This window comes from Podarcis pityusensis, assembly GCF_964106645.2.
Source record: "Podarcis pityusensis genome assembly, chromosome: 4".
Classification (NCBI taxonomy): domain Eukaryota; kingdom Metazoa; phylum Chordata; class Lepidosauria; order Squamata; family Lacertidae; genus Podarcis; species Podarcis pityusensis.
In genome coordinates this window covers 84089404-84109710 of record NC_138027.1, presented here as the reverse complement: position 1 = coordinate 84109710, position 20307 = coordinate 84089404, and the positions used below count along the sequence as shown (strand labels likewise).

Genomic DNA, 20307 nt, shown 5'->3' with positions numbered 1-20307 from the left:
CCTTTTTTAAAGGGCATAAGTGATATAAGAATATGCATGACATGTTAGTATCTGTTGTAGGCCTCTTTATTGTATATTGATTCTATGTCCCACCCCCCACCCCCGTACTCTAATGCTTCTTGTTTTGGTATAGTGTTCTATCCGTGTTTAAACTATTTCAATCAAACTATTTCAAAAATAAGAATGAACTAGCCCATTCACAATACCGGGATGCACATCAAACAAAAATGACTAGACAAAAAATAAAATTGAACCCCACCAGCCTAAAGTGGGGGAAATGCATGATTGCTGTTGCACAACTTCCTCTTTGGTTCATTTCAGCCTTAAAAGCCATCTCTCAGTTCACATAATGACTAGCAGCAGAGTTGCTTTCTAACTAACTAACTAACTAACTAAGCAAGCAAGCTTCCCTGAGGATTACAGTAAGTGCAGCAGAATTTCTATACAAAATACTAAGAAGCATGGAAAACGTAGTCCATTTAATCAAGGTCTTTTCTTTTTTTGGCCACATTGATTATGTGCTTTGTCTTGGAGCCTTTACTTTCTAAAGCCCTCTGTGCATCTGGCAGCATCACCAAGATCAGTGAGATCAATTTCTGGCAAAATATCTTACTGGTTATCATTAGGGCTGAATGTACCCCCTTCTACACACACAAGATTAGGCTTACCTTTTTTTGAGGTGGCTTAAAGTAAACCTGTTTCCAGCAGCAGCAATCTACCTTCAGCTCTGAGTTGCCAATGCAAATAGTAAATTTCCTGAATCAAAAGATAGCTATTTGTACCAAAGTGCTGCCAATTTTTCAACCAGCCCCTGTAGCGCTACTTCTAATGGGAGCTTAATCGGCAGGCATTTTGATATTTATGTCCAGCCTATGAAAAATTCACCTGCTGATTTCTTCAAATCACACTATTGGCTAGTATATTCTGGTCAGTTGGCAACATTCAGAGAAACAGCTCCCTGTTGGAACTTCTAACACATGTTGCTTTAGGGTTTGGCCTTCATCAGCAATGGTTGTGATGCGCTATTACTATAAGAAGAGCCAGCTTGAGTTCCAGGCATGTCAAGGCAAACAGGAAGCAGTACGGATTGTGCCAAGGGAATTGCAGGCTGGGGCTGATGGGAGATGTAGTCCACAACAGGACGACACCAGATTGGGGATGGCTGAGCAAGACCCATAGGCTCAAGTCAATGTCCTAATGCTGCTTACATTCAATCCAGGCTGAAAATGTGCTTTTAGCCTGGGTCCACTCTGTGTGGCGTGTGTGAAGCAAAAACCTTCTTTGCCATGCTGTGACTCAATCCACAGCTGGGAGGTTTTCCAAGCACATTTTGAAGCCAGTCTTCTGTTGCAAGCCTCTACTGTGTCTTTCAGGCCTGTGTACTGTGCAGAAGTTTAACAAACGAACATTTTCCAAACACGGGGATGAAATCAAACTTTCGCCACATAATAATTGAGTGGAACGGAGATGGTTGGCAAGATCAACTTGCCACGCTATTTAAAATTCTCCCAAACAAAGCAAACGTTAAAAGGTACAAAGTCGTGCATTCTATTATGTTCTCCCTAATCAAGATGCATTCTGGGAAGTGGTCAATCTTATTTACGATAAGAATATATATGCTGCTTAGATTTATTTAATAAGCAGCAACCAGTAATAAGGAAATAATAGGAAAATGATATACACCACAGCTTCTAGGGTCTTACATGCTTCAGCATTTATGGCAGCAGAGCCTGTGTTCAGGAACACAGGCTGCCCCTTCTCCTCTGTTCTTTCATCATATGGGAAGGAAATAACCCAGCCGAGCCACATGATATCCTTTGTCTAAGTGAAGCCCATCCAGGCTGATGATTAGTTGGGCTACTCATAAATAGGGATGTGGGGCGGGGAGGTGGGAAGCTGAATTTTGTTGTGGAGTTTTCCAACCAAAGTTTACAAAAATGAATATTTTAGAGGGAAATGTGCATGGAAAACAAACCAGTTTATATATTAGGAGAAAAATTGCCTGCATACAAAAGTGTGTCCATCAGAAGAAATTCACATGAAAACGCCGACCCATTTTCATGAGGACTCCTTTTAAAAAGTATAAATCCGTGAATTGCTTCAGAGAACTGAATTTAAGATTTAGAAAGCTGTAAAACTGAGGGGACTGAAACTGACAGCTCCTTCCATCCCTACTCATGAGCAAGCAGCTATTTTGCACACTGTAAAAATATTAACCAGAGACGGAAAAACAGCAGCCAGCTCAAAAGCTTAAAACAGTGTAGAAATAAAATCATACCCTGGGTTAGGAGAGAGAACAACCTGGCAGATCAAAACCAAATTAGGTGTTGGAGCTGCTCCTGACAACTGGCTTTGTCTTATACTCCTCTAGCCAAAATATCCTGGAATTCCTTTGCAAATTCTGAAAGAACAATTGCAAGGTTAATTGCTTGTCATAAATGTCACCCCAATTTTCCTGTAGGAGGGGAACTTGAAACAAAAGAAAACAGGGATGCTAAAGGACAACCAATCAGAGAGGAGAGAGAAAATGTTCAGTTTGTGGTGATGACAGGTAAGAAGAAAGGATGGTTGGGGCGAAATGGATAAATATTGAAAATGCCTTAACCCAGGCCCCAGAGAAGGATTGTGTTACATAAACATGGTTGAAATGTCCAGGTAAGAATGACTACAAAACCCTGTATGCAGATCACATATATGAAGCCCTAATCTTATTAGAACAAAGCTTTAAAAATGTTTTGCTATCATGAAGATAAAAGTTTTCTGCCTGTGTTTCTGCTTGCAGGAGTCCATTGTAAGGTAATGCTGGCCCTCTAGTGTTCAAAGGATGGAAATTTCCCATAGCAAAATTTAATTTTCACAAATCCAGAGCCACTCATACATGCACATCCTTCAGTGAATGACTCACAGCTGAACATGCAAACCTATATTGATCTGGGTGATATTATAGAGGGCCTTTTTGGTAGCAGCACCCTTCCTGTAGAATGCCCTCCTGTCAGATGCCAAAGAGATAAACAATTACTGTATACGATCTTCTGTAGACATCTGAAGGCAGCCCTTTATTGGGAAGCTTTTAATGTCTAATGTATCGTGTGTTCTTTATATTCTGTTGGAAGCTGCCCAGAGTGGCCGAGGCAACCCAATCGGATGGGTGGGGGAGAAATAATAATATATTATTATTATTATTATATAAATGCACTGGCTGTAGTATTTGGCCTGTTCAGTGACACGCACATTCAAGCAACCACTTGACAATGCAGTTATGAAGCAATGAATGCATGTGTGCTAACTCAACCACATATCAGCAGCAACTTGATCTTCAGCAGATCTACTCAGTAGAGATGCTACTGAACTCCCTCTTGTTGCTTTTTGGCTCAGAATGCAAAGAATGATGACTTATAATGCTTGCTTAAGACACAAGTCAAGCATTGCCAGCCCCTGAGTGCCTGAGATTTAAGGAAGCTCAGCTGAATTCTAGAAAAAGTTCCCTTTTGCTTTGCAAGACTTGAATAACGCAAGAGAAAGCTTTACACATGGATATCCAAGGCATGGAATTACACCAGGAAAGGGGTTACCCAAATGGCTTATTATTAACTCTAAATCCTGGAGATACAGACAACATCTGGCTGAATGTAAATGACAGGTCAGCATGATTTTCTGACATAGGAGCTTGAAGGATGTTTGGAGAAGAATTAAAAGGCTTAGTGCGTCGCCAGGCTGCCGACTCAGGAGCCAGCCAGGTGGGGGCCTCCAGCGCTTTGAATAGATGCTCAGCAGATGGCAGGTGCAGCTTTGTCCACAGAGGTGCAATCTCCTGTTTTCCCACCTCCAAACCTGCTGTAGCTTACAGTATTCCAGCTCTGCACTGTAGCAGATGGGGCCGGATGGTTGCTGTATAGAGATGGAGATGGGCTGCAGTTTCAGCTGATGGACACATGGGAGAAAGTCAGCTATAGGCCAAGGAGCAAAGCACAAACCCAAAGAGTTGCCTAAGATGAGTTTGCTGGATTTAGGAATGATGCTGCATTGTGTTACTGTCAGGATCATAATCTGGTACTCCTCCTTTGCGACCATGCCAGCTGGTAGGTGCTGCAGCAGAACAATTAGGAGTACCCTGGGAACTATGGTGCAGTTTGATATTCTTGATTTATGTTCTTATGGGGCAGGGAGCTCCTCTTTAGATGGCAATGTGCCTAACTTCAAAATGTAGCAAATCTACCCATCTGCGTTTGGAGCCCCCTCTACACATTTTGCTTCGTGGGGTTCAGAACATATTTCATTCATTCATTTATCTAAATGTTTATACATATCATAAATAACATTAAAGCGGTTTACAATATCTATACATAATAAAAACCATGTAAAAATTGAAAATTGGAGATAATCAACTAACCATTACAGATAGATGATTTTTTTTAAAAAATTACCTGCAATACTCTTGGTGGCATAGAAAGGTTTTCAGCACCTTTAAACAGGAGGTGTCTGATGAATCTCTGTTGGCCTAACATTCCGTAGGACTGGGTGACTCTGTTGACTGAAAAAGGAAACCCCAAACGACTGGCAAACTGCAGTAGCAAAATAAAATTGTGAAATACTGCCTTGAACCTGTGAATAATATGTAGCAAATCAATCAAGAATGAAAATGTGAGGAAAGGCGTCACTGGAAGCAACTGCCTTTTCTTGACACCGTATGGCAAAGGGCTAATGTTTGCCAGAGGTTGAAAAAGAACATTTACCATAGAAACAACTCAGAAAGGTTCTGCAATTCAGCACGTTATTGAAAGTTCAAGAAAACATATTTTATAAACCCAACAACCCTCCTGCTGTCAGCTTAGGTTTTTATTTTTATTTTTTTGTACAGACCTTAAGTTCAAATAGACAAAAAGGAAAAAGACAAAATGTTGTCCTCAAAAATGACCGGAGTGACATTTTCTGTAGATCTTTGCTGCAGTCTAGTTTAAACAACAGAATGCACAGACTTAAGAAAACAACATCACAGGGACTTCGACTTCTTCTTAATCTAAACAGTGAAATACACACACAGATGAGTACATCATAATGTGCTAAAGACCATAGCATTTAAAATAACATGTGGCCAAAGGGTAGACTGAGAATGGAAATCCTTCTATTGATTCAAATACATTTTGCATTAAAAGCAAAAGCAGGAGTAAAACCCAAAACAACTCTTATCATTCATTGTTGCTGGGTTTTTTCTTCGTTTTTGTCCATAAAGCTACTAAAGAACATGGACAATTTCCAGGTTGTTAAAGTTCCTGTTTTATTCATGAAATCTTATGTTTCTGGTGCGTCTTAGAAGATCCAGGCCAGGCCATGGTAGTGCAACATAATTTCCATAGGAAATAATGGTAGTGGCAAAGGTCCCATCCCAAGGTAGCTTTGGTTGGGAAGCAGATATAAAATCCTAAAAGCACTGTTGTTTGTATGAAGGTGTCAGAACCCTGCCATTCCCCCCTGCCTCTCACAATACATTTAATTGTATTGTAGAAGTAATAAGATGGCTATTATTCATCACTGTTTGGTCATGCTACCTGTATGACATGCAGCTATACTGAAGAAGTTCAGTGATTACTTTTAAGTGAAATCCAATGCTTGTGTGCTTGGAAGTATGACTCACTATATTGAGTGGGGCTTCTAGGTAAGTTAGCATACAATCGCAGCCTCAGTCATGCCAGAAAATGGCATTTTCTTCTTCTTTTATGACATTACAAAAATATGCTAAACGAATTAAGAACATGACTGAAGTTTGAAATGTTAAACCAACTCTTATATGCTGCACACTTGTGCTCAGTATTTCTTGAGTAACATAGAAAGTGGTAAACAAAACATACAAGGGAGTATTCCACTTGCTGGTAGTATTAGAAAATTAATTTGATGTTCGCTCCCAAACATCTCGCAAACTTTTATCTTGGAGTACCTATTATACTATTCTCAGTGCAAACGCAAGTCAATCCATTTTGTATTTATAAACCAGGCTATTTTAATTTTATATATGCAGTTGTATGGAGGTTATATATGCAATTGTATGGAGGCTGGGTGAGTTGCCTTTCAGAACTAGCCAAAATAGGTTCTTCATAAACTTGTTTGCAAATTAATTTTGCAAATACAGAACCAGAGCCACAAAAATGATTGATTTGTCTTTTTCTTCCTTTCCCCTGGACAGGTCATTTTTCCCTGTTGGTGGCTGGAACCTCATTACTGGGATTGCTCATTTTCTATTTAGCTGTTATAGGAGATCAGTGGCCAGTTTCCCTCTGACTTATTTTAAAGGTTTTTGCTACCTTTAATTCTCCCCTGGAGCTACTGTATCTTATGCATCTCTGTGTGGTATCTTGATGCATACTGAAATGTTATCTGCAGAAATTGTTTTATTTTTTTTAATTTAAAGGGATGGTTTTATTGTTTTTAGAGTTGTGCTTTATTCGGTTTTTAGCTTGTACACCACTTCAGTCGCTTCATGCTATTAAGCAATTTATAAATTTGTTTATTAATTATTATTATTATTATTATTATTATTATTATTATTTGCTCCTGCATGTTCTGTTTGCTGCCACTCCACACACAGGGTATCTTTAATTCAACAGACTTCCCATTTATCCAAGTAAACTGAAATTTAAAAACTGCCAAGTGTCTTGCTTCTCTAACATGTCGTCTGCATCCAACCCCTTATCAAACACAGTTTGTATCATAGTTATAAAAATTAAAAATGACACTTCCAGTGTACATAAGGACAAGGAACTTGATAAATGGCATAATTTATATGTCAGCATTGCATGACTAAGATACTTAAAAAATATAACAGTGATGTCCTTTACACAGTGAATTATCTAAACCAGGGGTTCCCAACTGTGGTCTGTTATTCCGGTGGTCCATGGCATGTCCACATGAACTTTTTATACTGATGCTTAATGGCATTTCAATTTCTTCTTTTATTTCTTATATTTTATTGTATTACAATAATAAAACAATATAAAAAACAAAAGAAGCAACAAGTGGTGCATGGGGGGGGGAGTTTAGGAACCACTGATCTAAACAATAAGGTTATTTAGTTTATTTAATAAAACTTATTTACTCTATAAGCAAGAGTAATCAAGCACAAAACCAGACTTTTGTGAGTAGGCTGCTTTTCTGGATGTGCTTCAAGTGATGTATAGGTGCTGCATCCTACATCAAAACACGTAGGACTGCACATAGGAGAATCCCAGCTTCTTCCTTCAACAGCCAGAGTCCTTAGTTCAGACAGCTACAAACACTTGTTTAGAAGGACCTACAGAGAGGAGACAATGAACCAAATCCAGGCTTTGACTGTCCTTGTTCCAACCTTAAGAAGTGATGGATGTTGATAGAGATTACAGTGCTCGAAACCTATTCAGCAGGTGTAAGGGCAGAACAGCTGTGCATTCATGTTCAGTTCTTCACAGTAACAATTAAAAATGATTATAAAACCCAATTAGTCATTTTCTGATATGCTAAAAGAAACTATCCTACATCTTGCATATTTTAAAAAAGCTAGCTATCTGCAAGTCAAAATCTGTATATTGTAAAAATGCTTTCATTTAGAATGAATTCCCTGCTGATCTCTACAGGCTGTTCATCAATATTAATACTGGTTAGGCAGAAGGCTAGAAAAAAAGAGCAAAAACAATGACATCGTACCCTATGTGATGATCATTTCCAGGCTAGGTTTAGTGTGGACTAGGGCAGAAGCAACACTTACACAAGTCCTCTAAATGCATACAGTGAAACTTCTCAAATATGAAACACTGGCTGCAATCAGGACTATTTCCTTAATTGTGTAGGATTGTACATGCCCTGTGAGGACTTGATTTCCCCCCAATAGCATCTTCCTTACAAACTATTTTGTTTATAGACAAAAGCAACACTCACAGTTAACAAAGAAAATTAATCAACCAATTGGCATCCATAAACAAAAGCACATAATAAATTATGAATAAATTGTGTTTGCCTGTCTGTCTAAAACAAAAGCTCTAATGTACTGAAACAATAAGACTCACAACATTTCCATACAAATATTTTCTTTGGGGTATTTTTTTGAGTTTCACAGCAAACTTCTCCCATACCACCCAAAAGAAAGTCCTCACGTCATCGCCTATATTTTTGAATTGTAAAGAACTGTGGCAGAATTGCATGCCCATTTTTTCGACAACAGCTATTGGTTTATAATCCCTCCCAATTTGGACCAAGCAACATCAATCCAGTTTTAAAGACCCACCAAATCTAAAAACCAGCTTGGGATGTGACATAGAGGGGCTGTTGAAAGACAGAAGGCCCTGCTGAGATCCGGGAGTTAAACTAATGATTCCTGGGTCTGAGGGAAAAACGAAACAAAACTGTCTTTGCTTTTTATGAACACTACCTTTTTTTGCTGTTTTCTCTTACATTAATAATCACATAAGGATTAAAAAATAAGTAAGTCGTATATCTTGTCAAGTTGAAGGCTTCTCTTGATATAAATGGTCAGTCAATAGGAACTGCAATTTAAAAACCAAGAAAACGATTTAATTCCAAAGGAATGTTGCATAAGTGTGATTTGAAATGGCATCTTTTTCCAGTCAGATATCAAGCAGGTCTTCACCACTCTCATCACTCTCCACAGTGAGTTGTCTTGTCCACCATTTCTTGACTTCTGATCCACAAGAAGCCACGTCTGACATGGGATTCATCTTGCACACAACAGACTTCATGGTTGTACGGCCACCAAACCGTAAGTTGACTGAAGACACTGAATGGCTTATTGGCTTTGGAGCTAGGGAATTAAACAGAAGACAACTTACTAATGCAGATATGTATCTCACTCTGTTATCTGGAGTAGTGGGGATGGTTCCATGCAAACCAAGAGCTTTTCACATTAAAAATGCATTTGAGATGCTCGAACACTACATTGTGTTGTAAATGCAAATTTACCTTGCATCCTACTTTGTTAATATACAGTAGTACAGAAGAGGAAAGAGAGCAATTTTTAAACCTTCAATTTATTTCAACTAGTTTAGGTTTCATGTACAAAAGCATTACAAATGTGGAAAAAGCAACAACTAATACCAAGTGCAGGAAAATATCCTAAGACTGAACTGATCTACTTAAAACAGCCCAGAATTGCAGCTTTGGCACACTTAAGACTCTTTATGTGTTCAGCACAGCAATGAAGCTCATGCTTAGCTTAAGTTACTGTTGGTTTTAGAGGCAGTAGCTATGTATATGGTTAAGCCTATGCAGGTCCATATTGCTTTGATGCTTAAAGGACCAAAAATTGCACACTCTTATTACTTTCCCTATGGACTTCCATTGTTAGGGACGCCATTGGAAGAGGTACGCCATAACTACTTTCCTTAAAATATATTTTGTTGAATGATTTACTCTAGCATATTTTGACCTAGGAGCTTCAGTTGGCTCCAATAAGTTGTGGATTTTTTTTAAAAAACAAATAAAAAACCCTCTGTATGTGTAAATAAATTAAAAAATTGTCCAGTAGCACCTTAGAGACCAACGAAGTTTGTTCTGGGCATAAGCTTTGGTGTGCATGCACACTTCTTCAGATACACTGAAACAGTGTGCATGCGTACTTCTTCAGGTACACCTAAACAGTGTATCTGAAGAAGTGTGCATGCACATGAAAACATATACCCAGAACAAACTTAGTTGGTCTCTAAGGTGCTACTGGACAACTTTTTAATTTATTTCAACTACATCAGACCAACATGGCTACTTACCTGAATCTAGAACCTCTGTATGTGTGTGTTTCCTCAATGGCATCCGGATCCTAGGCAGCATAGAATTATACTAACAATAATTCCCCCCCCCCCCCAGAATAATAATGGTGGTTGGCTTTGGATCACATTTGTTGTCTTACTGATCACTGAATTTGGAGTTACGAAATAATTACATTCTTTTCTCTACTCCTAGCCCCACCCCAGTCTTAAACACCGTGATGATTTTCCTTTCTTCTCCTGTAGCATGTGATTTGGCTAGCTTGTCTGAGAAATCTGGAATGACTGCTCTCTTCTGTTTCTAGTGTAGCTGTAGTCAGTCTGAAATCTACTGCTGCAGAATCCTCCAGTGAGGATGCAGCCCCTCTTATGGAACTTTTCTGAGTTCTATCAGTAAATAGAGCTCCAGGTTCCATTTAGAATTCTTTTTGGTGTCATTCATGACAATCTTCGCCTACCTGATGGCAAACGCCATTGTCCAAACTTCCGCTGAGGTTTACCACCATCAGTAGAGTCTTGCCGATATCCACCTCTGTCAGAGAGCGTTGGACTAAGGAGCTGTTGTTGACTACTCATCTGAATAGAACAAAAGAGAACAGTGTTTAAGTGCATAGTATCTGAAGCTTTAAAGATCTTTATTTTGTTGTTTCTGATTCATTAGAAAGAATTATGCTCATGGTATCTGGGAATATTTTAGAATACTTTATTCCGGAACACAATGAATATCCACCTCAGTCACTATGACACTGTTTACAGTGGGCTAATGAAGTAAAGGATGGCTGGATCTGATCCCAGTCATTTCGTATTGTGAAGACTGTAGAACTGGGAAAATGCAAAACTGAAACCACAGGCAAGGAGGAGGAGGAGGTGGTGATGGAGGAGGAGGAGGAGGAGGAGGAGAAGAAGAAGAAGGAGGAGGAGGAGGAGGAGGAGAAGAAGAAGAAGAAGAAGAACTACTACTACTACTACTACTACTACTACTATAGGGCTAGTTTCCTTAGCTCAGGATTTCAAAACAATGTTCTTCACAAAGTGACTCTTCTTTAAGTTTGTGTGTGTATCCAGCCACCCTAAAAGCTCTAGAATATTCCAAAGATGCTCTGCACAGGCACAGATTTTCCCATATTTGTGCCTGCACAGAGAACATGAAGAATCATGATTTATCTTAATCCACTGGCTTAGGCCAATACATTGAGGACCTGAGCATAACTGTACCTCAGGCTGTGTACTGTTATCCTGGTTATTAGCATTCATGTCTTCACTTGGTTGTGTTGTCTCAATGCTTGGTGGATTTAGGAAACGGCTAAGCTCCTGTTGTTGACTCTCTCGGAGACTATGGATAATGCTGCATGACTGCTGCTGTTTCTATAAAAAGATAATAAGTATAATTATCACTGGATCTTTTCAAACAAGTATTCTTCAAAAATTGAGATTTGCTCTTGTTTGCTCTACATTCCCTTTATATTATTCACAGTTACAGTGGACTTTTCCTTTGTAGTCATTTTCATAAAGCTGCTTACACCGTTTAATTTTATTTCAATCTGCTTTATGAGACTATGGAAAGAGACATTTAAAATAAAATGATCAGGGAGAAGAACTAAGCTTTTATAGAACTCATCTGGAGGCTATTGAAGTTAACTGGTTTCAGTGATTTTTAAATTAGACACTAGATAAAATTAACAAAGTGATAATGGAAACTCCCTTAGATAACTACAAAGTGTGACTTTCATGTTGTACCATTTTTATGTATCAATGACAGTGTGCAAAAAAAAAGAGGCAGAATGCATATATCCAACACTAAACATTATTGCGCTAACTGGAAAGATAAAGCTTTCTATGCTTGTTTGTGAGTTATAGGAAGAATTGGAACAAAATCCAAAATCAGAGAATTTTTTAGGATGGCACATTCCCCCCTTTTCCTTTACCAACTTAAAAGTGGAGTGTTTTCAGCGTCAATGAATACAAATCTGGAAAACAACTCTAATCCCTGCCCCCCAAGGGACGTATGTCTTTTTCCAGATTGGAAGAGAACATATTTTTAATGGTCCTCCATCAAATTTCAAATAAGAGAAAGCATTCTTTTTACAAGTATTTATTTGGGATCAGTGTTTTCAGCTATCATCATCGTCAACAACAACAAAATACAACTGAGAAGGAATTTAAAAACTTCATTTTCCGGACTTTCCATGCTTAAAGGCATGTCAAGACACTGTCACTGTAGACAGAAACAATTACCAGCTTTCCTTGCCTGAGTTGAAACTTGGTAAAGGGGCAGGGGAGGTAGGGGTTCTAGGACAGATGGAGGGCTGCTACCAAGTCATTATAAAACAAGTCAAAACTTGGAGCAGTGTTTAGCTTGGTTCATAATAGTGTGCAGATTTTTAAACTGAGGGAACCTGTCTTCTGAAACCCCCATTTCCAAAATATGCTGCCATCACTAATTGCTATGGTGATGTTGCAGTGGTCTCTGACATGGGCCTGGGTACATGGAAGTCATTAGGGTCAGTCACTCAGCCGTCCAAACTTTCCTTAATATTTCCCCAAGCAACCTGCTGCCTCCATTCACTGTTTTATAGAGAGCAAGAGGATTCTTCATTTATCTACTTGACTGTGTAATTTACAAGATGCATGTGGGGGGCAAAATCTGATAAACTACCAATTCTCCAGACCAGAAAACATTTGTAATTTACTAATCTAACCTAGTATTCCTGACTCCAAGCTTTGCACCAATGTACCAATGCCCCTCTCTGATCATACAGTCCTCATTTTTCACCTCACTCCTTTTAACTCTGACTTTCTCAACCAACTCCTGCCACCCATCATTCATATGATGGGTGCTTGTGTAATCTCACTGTATACAAGTTGTACAAGTGACAATAAAGTATTTCAATTATTTCAATTTCAATTATATCTTCACGCAACATTCCACCACACTCTCCTGATGTCACTCATCATCCTTCTGTTATAGTTATCTGCCTTTCCTTCCTCTTTCTCCTCTATTGTCCACATCTTAATTCTCGGCTCCTTGTTTCTTTTTTGATTATGTAAAGCACCAGTGACGCTGGCATAAAAATAAATAAATAAACAAATAAATAGCACACCTGTATTTTAAGCACTGCATGACTGAGAAGGCTAAGAAGCTTAAACAATGTTTTCCAAATAATTGACAGCTCTCTAGTACGAAAATAAAATGTAGCATGTTCTACACAACGAGGAAGGGTATGCTACATGCTTTCTGTTTTTTCCTAGTCAAACTTACTGCTCTAATGCGCTTCAAGCACTTCTTCAACCACATGCGGATAGTCTGTTTGGCTACTTCTTCTTCTATGGTGTATTCCAGTTGTTCCCTAGCAAGCAGTTCTTCCAGCTGAAGACTTTTTCTGATGTCAACAGATCTGTAGGAGAGCATGCTGGGGAAAAAATTATAATAAACAATAATAATAATAATGAAGGTTTCTTTTTAAAAATTGTTTTTTATAAAAGGAAAATAATAGCAGGTGTATCATATACTTCCTTTGAAAATAAGGTGTTTATTTTGCTCTTAAAGGGTCATCCGATGACCTGGGGATACATGGATTTATGATACAGTGAAAAGTGGCGAAGACATTATACAGCCAACCCCATTACAGAGAAGTGCATGTGCAATGAAAACAGGTTTCTGCACACAAGTATGTTCAACTGTGCAAGCTGCCCAAATCCTGCACTGGAGATATGCATCAGCATTCTCTGCTCTGACAGTACAGATTGGCTTTTTTGCGACTTCCTAAACCGGTGTCAGCTCTTATCATGATGCAGAAGTTCCCTGGATTGGGGTATTTTTAACAGGGAAAGTTCTTTCTTCCATGGAAGTGGTCATTGTTATATGCTAAATTTGCCTTCCTTGATAAAAAAACACACTTGATCCAATCAAGTTCACACAGCCAAAAAAGACAGCTGAAAGCTGCTGTTATTATATGATGAATATAGTAGTTTGAATTGGACTTCTAGATACACATTAGAAAAATCAGCATTGAGTAAAATCTGATATGCTCCTCAGTTAATATTTTCTATAAACCCTATAAACATGATTGTATTCAGGGCTTGTTTTCAGCTGGAACTCAGTTTTGGCATCTCTCAGGTGGGCATCATTGCCATTATAAGAGAACACGGGAGGCAAGTTCCAGCACCTCTTTTTCTAAAAATATCTGCAATTAAACTACAATTGATTTTGTGTGCCATCTAACATACCTCAGTACATCGTGGAATGTTACATCTCCCCCATTATGCAGCCTCTCCATTTCATAGCACATGTGCTTGAACAAAAGTTTGTCCTTGTCCAGATCCACCTCCAACCTTCCACGCAGCAACCTCAGCAAAAACTTGACTCGGAAGGTAGGAATCACTCCCTGAAAAGAAGGCAGAACTTCTCCATTATTGGTACTGGTCAAAACCTTCATGAGCTGTCACCAAAATAGCTAATGCTGCATGCATGGAGTGCTGCTTGTGCAACAGAACTTCCCTTTCCTCTCCCCATGTGTCCTTCAGATCTGTTTCCAGGGGGTTCTCCAACCCTCTGGAGCAGATTTTGAGGGTGCATAGGGAGATGTAGGGGAGAGGATAGAAGAAGAAAGTTATGCTGCGTAAGTGGATATCTGCTGTGCTATCGGGACACCAGTGTTGGATATGACCCATGAAGGAGTTCAGCCAAACTGTTCATTTTTGTAGATAGTGATCTATAGGTCAAGGGTGTAAGCCAGGGGTAGACAACCTTTGACCTCCCAGAAACTGCTCAATTCCAAGGCCCATTTGCCTCAACCAGCATGCCCTGTGGTCAGGAATAATGCAAATGTAGGCCATCAATATTTTGAAGGCCACAGGTACCCTGATTCTGAAGTAAATCTGTTAAGTTGTGGGTGAACATATCAGACAACACAGCGATTCTTCAGACAGCTCTTGTTTATTCACAGGCCAGAAAAGAACAGAACTGAAGGGTTCAGCCAGCCTGCTTATAGAGAGCTCAACTACAAAGCAACAGTAACAACTTTCTGTAACTATCCAATCACTAAACGTCACTTTCAATTCCTTATTTGCATATGCGGACCTGAGTGAAAACTATTTACAGTATTCCCCTGCTGGCCCAGGGTGAGAACTTCAGTACATAACAGAATCCATTCACAGTTCTGAAGCTCCACTGTGCTTGAGCACAAAGACTGAAGGGAACTGATGTTGGAAAGGACTCCTCTACTACCCCGTATAAAGTGAAATGGGAGCAGCTATTGCATTCCCTTCTGGAAAACTGATTTACTTCTCCTTCCTAGCAATTAATTAACAGAGCAGCAACTAAATAAGACTCGTGGAATTATAGTGAATTATGTTATTACCTCTCTTTTGTCATCAACCATGTTCCATATAATTTGGAAATGTCTAAGATCATTGTAACTTAAGAGCTGGTCTTCCTCCGTGGAATAAAACAGCGAGAAATTTTCCACAATTATAGCTACGGAAAACAGAAACATCTTTAAAATGACATGGGCATTAAACAAGGATATAGTCTATTAAGGAATTCATTTGTATTCATGATGTTGGCAAAAATGTACAAAATGCTATATTTATATTAATAGGTTTGCCTTTATTTAGACAAGTCAATCTAACAGTATTAGTTAGAATCTAATATGCTTCAATCTTAAATATGGAAGTGTTCTACTGGCTTCCGTGAACACTGAACAAACTCAATAAAAGCAAACCGAAAAGCCTTCTGCAGTGTTATTTTACATATGCACATACAAGGTAGGAATAATTTGTCTTCCAATAGACATCTTTTTACGAGTCAGCGTTCTTACTAAAACATATTTGCTCCTATATTGCTAAACCAATAACTTTATACGAAAAGAAATGGCAGCTAGGTTTTTCAAATGTTAAACAAGACTTCATTGTTTTATTGAAAGATTTCAAAAATTGGGTATGCTGATCTTCTAAGTACCGTATTGGCCTGAATATAAGCCTCACTTTTCCCCCAAATCCCGACTGTGAAAAGTTAAAGTGCAGCTTATATTCGCGACTTTACGGTATGCAGCCAGGAACGTGGGGCAAACAGCTCCAGGAACGCGGCAAAGCAATGCCCGCCCCGTGCGTAGTCCCCTGTCCTCTCCCCCAAGGCCAGGAAGGGAGAGAGCAAGGAAGGGGAAAGGCCGCCAGCAACGCAGTGCCTTCCCCCCCAGTATGCAGCCAGGAGCAGTGAGGAATGGAGTGGCTTATATTCGGGTATTTTTTCTTTTTTTCTCCCCCCCTTCCAATTTTAAAGGTGCTGCTTATATTCAGGTGCGGCTTATATTCGGGCAAATACGGTACTAATACTTAGAAAAGCATACTCCATATGCTGAAGTGAGGTCTTTCAGTGATGGCGCCTTCTTTATGGAATTTCATTTCCTAGAGAGGTCTACCAGGACAGTTGTTTAAAACAGATTCACATTCAGAAGGCTTCTGAAATTCCTGTCAGGTCTTTGTGGATTGTTTCAATGGTTTTGTTTGGCAGTCCAAAACTGATGCTACTTTTTAATTTTTCAGTTAGCTGATCGTTGCAGTCATGTTGCTAATTCAATTATTTTATTTATAGTTTTGTCCCCTCAGGGGCACCGAAGGCTAAATTATATATATATAGTACATATAATAAGTATGTTTGAAACATATACACTAATGGCTATTTGTGACTTACCCACAAGCAAATTTAGCATTATGTATGCAATGATGACATAAAATGAACAGAAATACATAAGAGCACCAGCATAGTTTCCACAATCTGTCTTCCAGTATGTTCTGTTATCTGGAGTACAAAAAGGAGGTTGAACCTTCAAAGGAAAATAATTAATTAATTCAAAGGGATATATGATTGCTTCTTCTTTTCTTTTCTTTTTCTTTTGCGACTAACCGACATATGCACAAGCATACACTTAAACGTTTGTATCACAATTAGGGAACAACGATGGCATTAACACGACAGCAAGAGCAGCAATAGTAACAACATTCTGAGGCGTATGTCAGGACAAGAGTGAGGGCCAAACTGGATGCAACAGCGGCATATCCGTGCGTTTTTGTTTTAAAAAAGATCTGCCCCTGTAATGTGGAAAGAGTGATGAAGGTCTCCATTTTTAACAGCGAAAGTGGTGCCCTGTTGCAGGGTACATAACCCCCCTCCCCCATGTCCATTGCATGCCTCCCTATCAAACCTTAACCTATTTTTCTCACAGCCAAAGGTGAAGAACCTATTTCATTTGTCTGACCTAAACTTCCTGCCATATCTCAATCTTTTCTATCTATATATTCACAGCTTTACTAAATAAACTGCCTCTACCCATATAAACCGCCCCGGACGCTGCATTCATCATCTGAGGCCTTCTTCGTGTGCCTCCTCCATGTGAGGTTCGGAGGGTGACAACAAGAGAACGGGGCCTTTTCTGTGGTGGCTTCCCAACTGTGGAATTCTCTCCCTAGGGAAGTTTGCCTGGCACCTTCATTATATATTTTTAGGCGGTGGGCTAGTACATTCCTCTTCAACCTGACCTTTGGCTGATTAATATTCTACAGCCTTTTAAATGTGTCTGTGGTAAAGGGAAGGGGTTTATTGTTTTGCTGTTTTGTTTTACTTATTTACTTGTTTTTATCCTCTATTTTATTCTGTGAACTGCCCAGAGATCTTATGAAGGGGGGTATATGAATCTAATAAATAATAAAAATATCTATCATGCCCTCCTTTAGCAGTCCTTTTACCAAAATAATAAGGCCCAAACACTTCAGCTTTTCACTGTAGATGTTACCAGCACCATGGCAGAAAGAGAAGCTGTGTTCCAAGCCCTTAATCTATATATGATTTGCAGCTGTAAGAGCTGGTGGTTTGAAATGAAAGCAGCACCAGTCCTGTGAATTAGCATTTACACACATCTGAGATGCAGGGGCAGATAAGACCGCAGAAAGAATTATATTAAATAATGTTTTGGCATTTATTGCAGCAGATCCAGTACTGGATTTAAAGGATAACAAATGTTTATCAGTTAGCAATATAGTCAACATATTCAGAAAGTCCCCCACTTGCTAGCAATTAATACAAAGATGGTGATATTTAGAAAGGCAAAATATATTCATACTTGTTGGCATTATCCACGGGTTTAAATGGTTATGCATTTATTCCTATAACATGTCAAATAAATACATGAATATTTGTGTGAATGACAGCTTAAAAAAAAAAAAGCACAGCACTGTTAAGTTACAAAGCTAGGCTGTTAGATATGCGGTGGTTTCAGTATTTATGTCTTGTTTTATAATTGTGTTCAATTTACCATGCAGTCATGCATTATCTTGTTCCAGTCTTCCCCAGTGACTATTCTGAAGAGTACAGTAATGGCCTTACCAGCTGATGAAAAGTTGGCATGCCTGTTTTTAAACAAACAATAAATTTTGTTCAGTGTGTGACAAGTGAAATTCAGCATTAAAAAACAGTAGATGTTGCGATCTTTTCCTTCTTTCCCTTACTTAGCTAGTCCTAAGCATTTTCCATGGTGACTATTAATTATAGTGAGAGGTTATATTGTGCCTGCTATATAGTAATCTACCTGATCTTCTCATTTCCAGAAGCCCAGCCTGCAAATTACTCCTACTACAGGAAATAACATGGGTACTTATACACAGAATGGGAGTAGAATAGTACAGCTGTTCATGCATTTTGTGTGCCCAAAACTAGACTGCACAAGCATGGATTCTGAGACCTGACCCAGAATCAAATTTCTTGAGAATCTCAACGATTCAACGAACATTCATGCTCAAACACAGCAATGCCACGATATCATTTACTTTCTGGTGGAGTAAAAAATGTCGTACCTGTTGATGTTCTCTCCATATTTTACAGTGCCAAATAAAACTACTCCTGCGAAAGCATAGCAAAGTAACAGCAGGAACATCCCTACTATGATGAAAAAGCTCTTGTACATGCTGACAACCACTGTCAGAAGCAGCATCTTCAGGGTCACCTAAGAGATAGAAGGAAAGCAATGGAAAATAACGTTTAATAATAGAAATGGGGCATAACAGTGACACAGCTGAGTAGTATTAGAAACCTGTAGCCAATGAATTGGCTGGTTAGTTCCACTCATATGTGACATCCAGCCCCTGCCATTTACTGCTTCCTGGCCCTCCTTGTATCCCTAGGATTGCCTGGTCACAATGCTCCAGCAACAATACAATTATATTTCTGCTTATATGCAGTGTTCAAAGCACAGCAGCACCGTTAGGGTCTAGAACTGACACACAGCAACCCTTTGCTCTCTGACCCATGGTGTTGAGCCCTCCTAAGGTACCTTCCTGCTTACCCTTCCTTTCCTCAGTCTTGACATCATTTGCTCCTCCTCCTCCTTGGCCCACTGACTACTCTGCATTCTTCCTTCATGCTCTTTACTCTCGGCTCCCTGCCCCTAGGGGAAGCAGGTGGCATAGTGGGTTAAACCACAGAGCCTAGGACTTGCCGATCAGAAAGTCGGTGGTTCAAATCCCCGTGACGGGGTGAGCTTCCGTTGCTCGGTCTCAGCTCCTGCCAACCTAGCAGTTCAAAAGCACGTCAAAGTGCAAGTAGGTAAATAGGTACCTCTCCAGCGGGAAAGTAAATAGCGTTTCCGTGTGCTGCTTTGGTTCGCCAGAAGCTGCTTAGTTATGCTGGCCACATGACCCAGAAGCTGTACGCCGGCTCCCTCAGCCAATAAAGCGAGATGAGCGCCGCAACCCCAGAGTGGGTCACGACTGGACCTAATGGTTAGGGGTCCCTTTACCTTTTACCCTGCTCCTAGCTTCTGGGACCTCTTTCCAGCCATCAGCCCCCCCCAACAAACCTATTCCTGTCTCTAGGGCATAGACTACCCAAATTGAACTGCAAATTTCTAAACTGCGCTATTTGCCAGGACTGGGATTGGGCAGAGTGACGGAACCCAGGGCGGGGTCAGGAGCAAGGGCAGTGGGCATGGGTGGTGTGTACACCTGTCATCTCATCGTTTTCCCACCCTCAGTACCATACTGCTTTAATTTGTTCATTGCAACAATATATAACATACTGAAAAGAATAAAGCAGCCAAACAAGCAAGCCACTTTTACTCACATGTTTCCCACAGATCGAGAAGAACCTGAAGACAATTACGCATGCCCCCATCATGTATGTGTAGGCATTCTGGAATTCAAACACAGAAGTTGTTTCTGCTTGGTACTACTTCTTAAATGGCAGCTTAAAATGCTAAGGACTATTGGCAAAATCTATTGGTGTTTCGCAACTTTCTGACTAGTTGCAGGACCTTAGCCAGACCTAGCAGAGTAAATGCAGTGTTCACGAAAGCAATTGGCAACTTGGCTGCAGGCAGGATGGACGAAGCATTAACCAGGAACTTGTTGTTAGGTGGACTATTTACAGGAACAGAACAGAACACGGATCTTTGACTAGCTCTCTCATACACTACTCACAACTCCTAAACTCAAACTTGTACAGTGGTGCCCCGCAAGACGAATGCCTCGCAAGACGGAAAACTCGCTAGATGAAAGGGTTTTCCGTTTTTTGAGCTGC

The 20307-nt window shown here is 39.7% G+C and overlaps 1 protein-coding gene across 8 annotated transcripts in view; it reads right to left on the bottom strand.

Annotated features, from left to right (window-relative positions):
* Nucleotides 1-4818: 4818 nt before the first annotated feature.
* NALCN (sodium leak channel, non-selective) overlaps nt 4819-20307 on the bottom strand; it is a 196423-nt gene continuing 180934 nt past the window's right edge. For all 8 annotated transcript variants that reach the window (XM_081002886.1, XM_081002888.1, XM_081002887.1 and 5 more), the window contains 10 exons: nt 19852-19920; nt 18588-18736; nt 18050-18143; nt 16432-16564; nt 15101-15216; nt 13968-14125; nt 13000-13150; nt 10956-11105; nt 10199-10316; nt 4819-8782 (listed from right to left, as the gene is read on the bottom strand). In XM_081002886.1, the coding sequence (XP_080859012.1) occupies nt 8589-8782; nt 10199-10316; nt 10956-11105; nt 13000-13150; nt 13968-14125; nt 15101-15216; nt 16432-16564; nt 18050-18143; nt 18588-18736; nt 19852-19920 (1332 nt within the window). In that variant the 3' untranslated portion in view covers nt 4819-8588. The remainder of the gene's footprint in view (nt 8783-10198; nt 10317-10955; nt 11106-12999; nt 13151-13967; nt 14126-15100; nt 15217-16431; nt 16565-18049; nt 18144-18587; nt 18737-19851; nt 19921-20307) is intronic.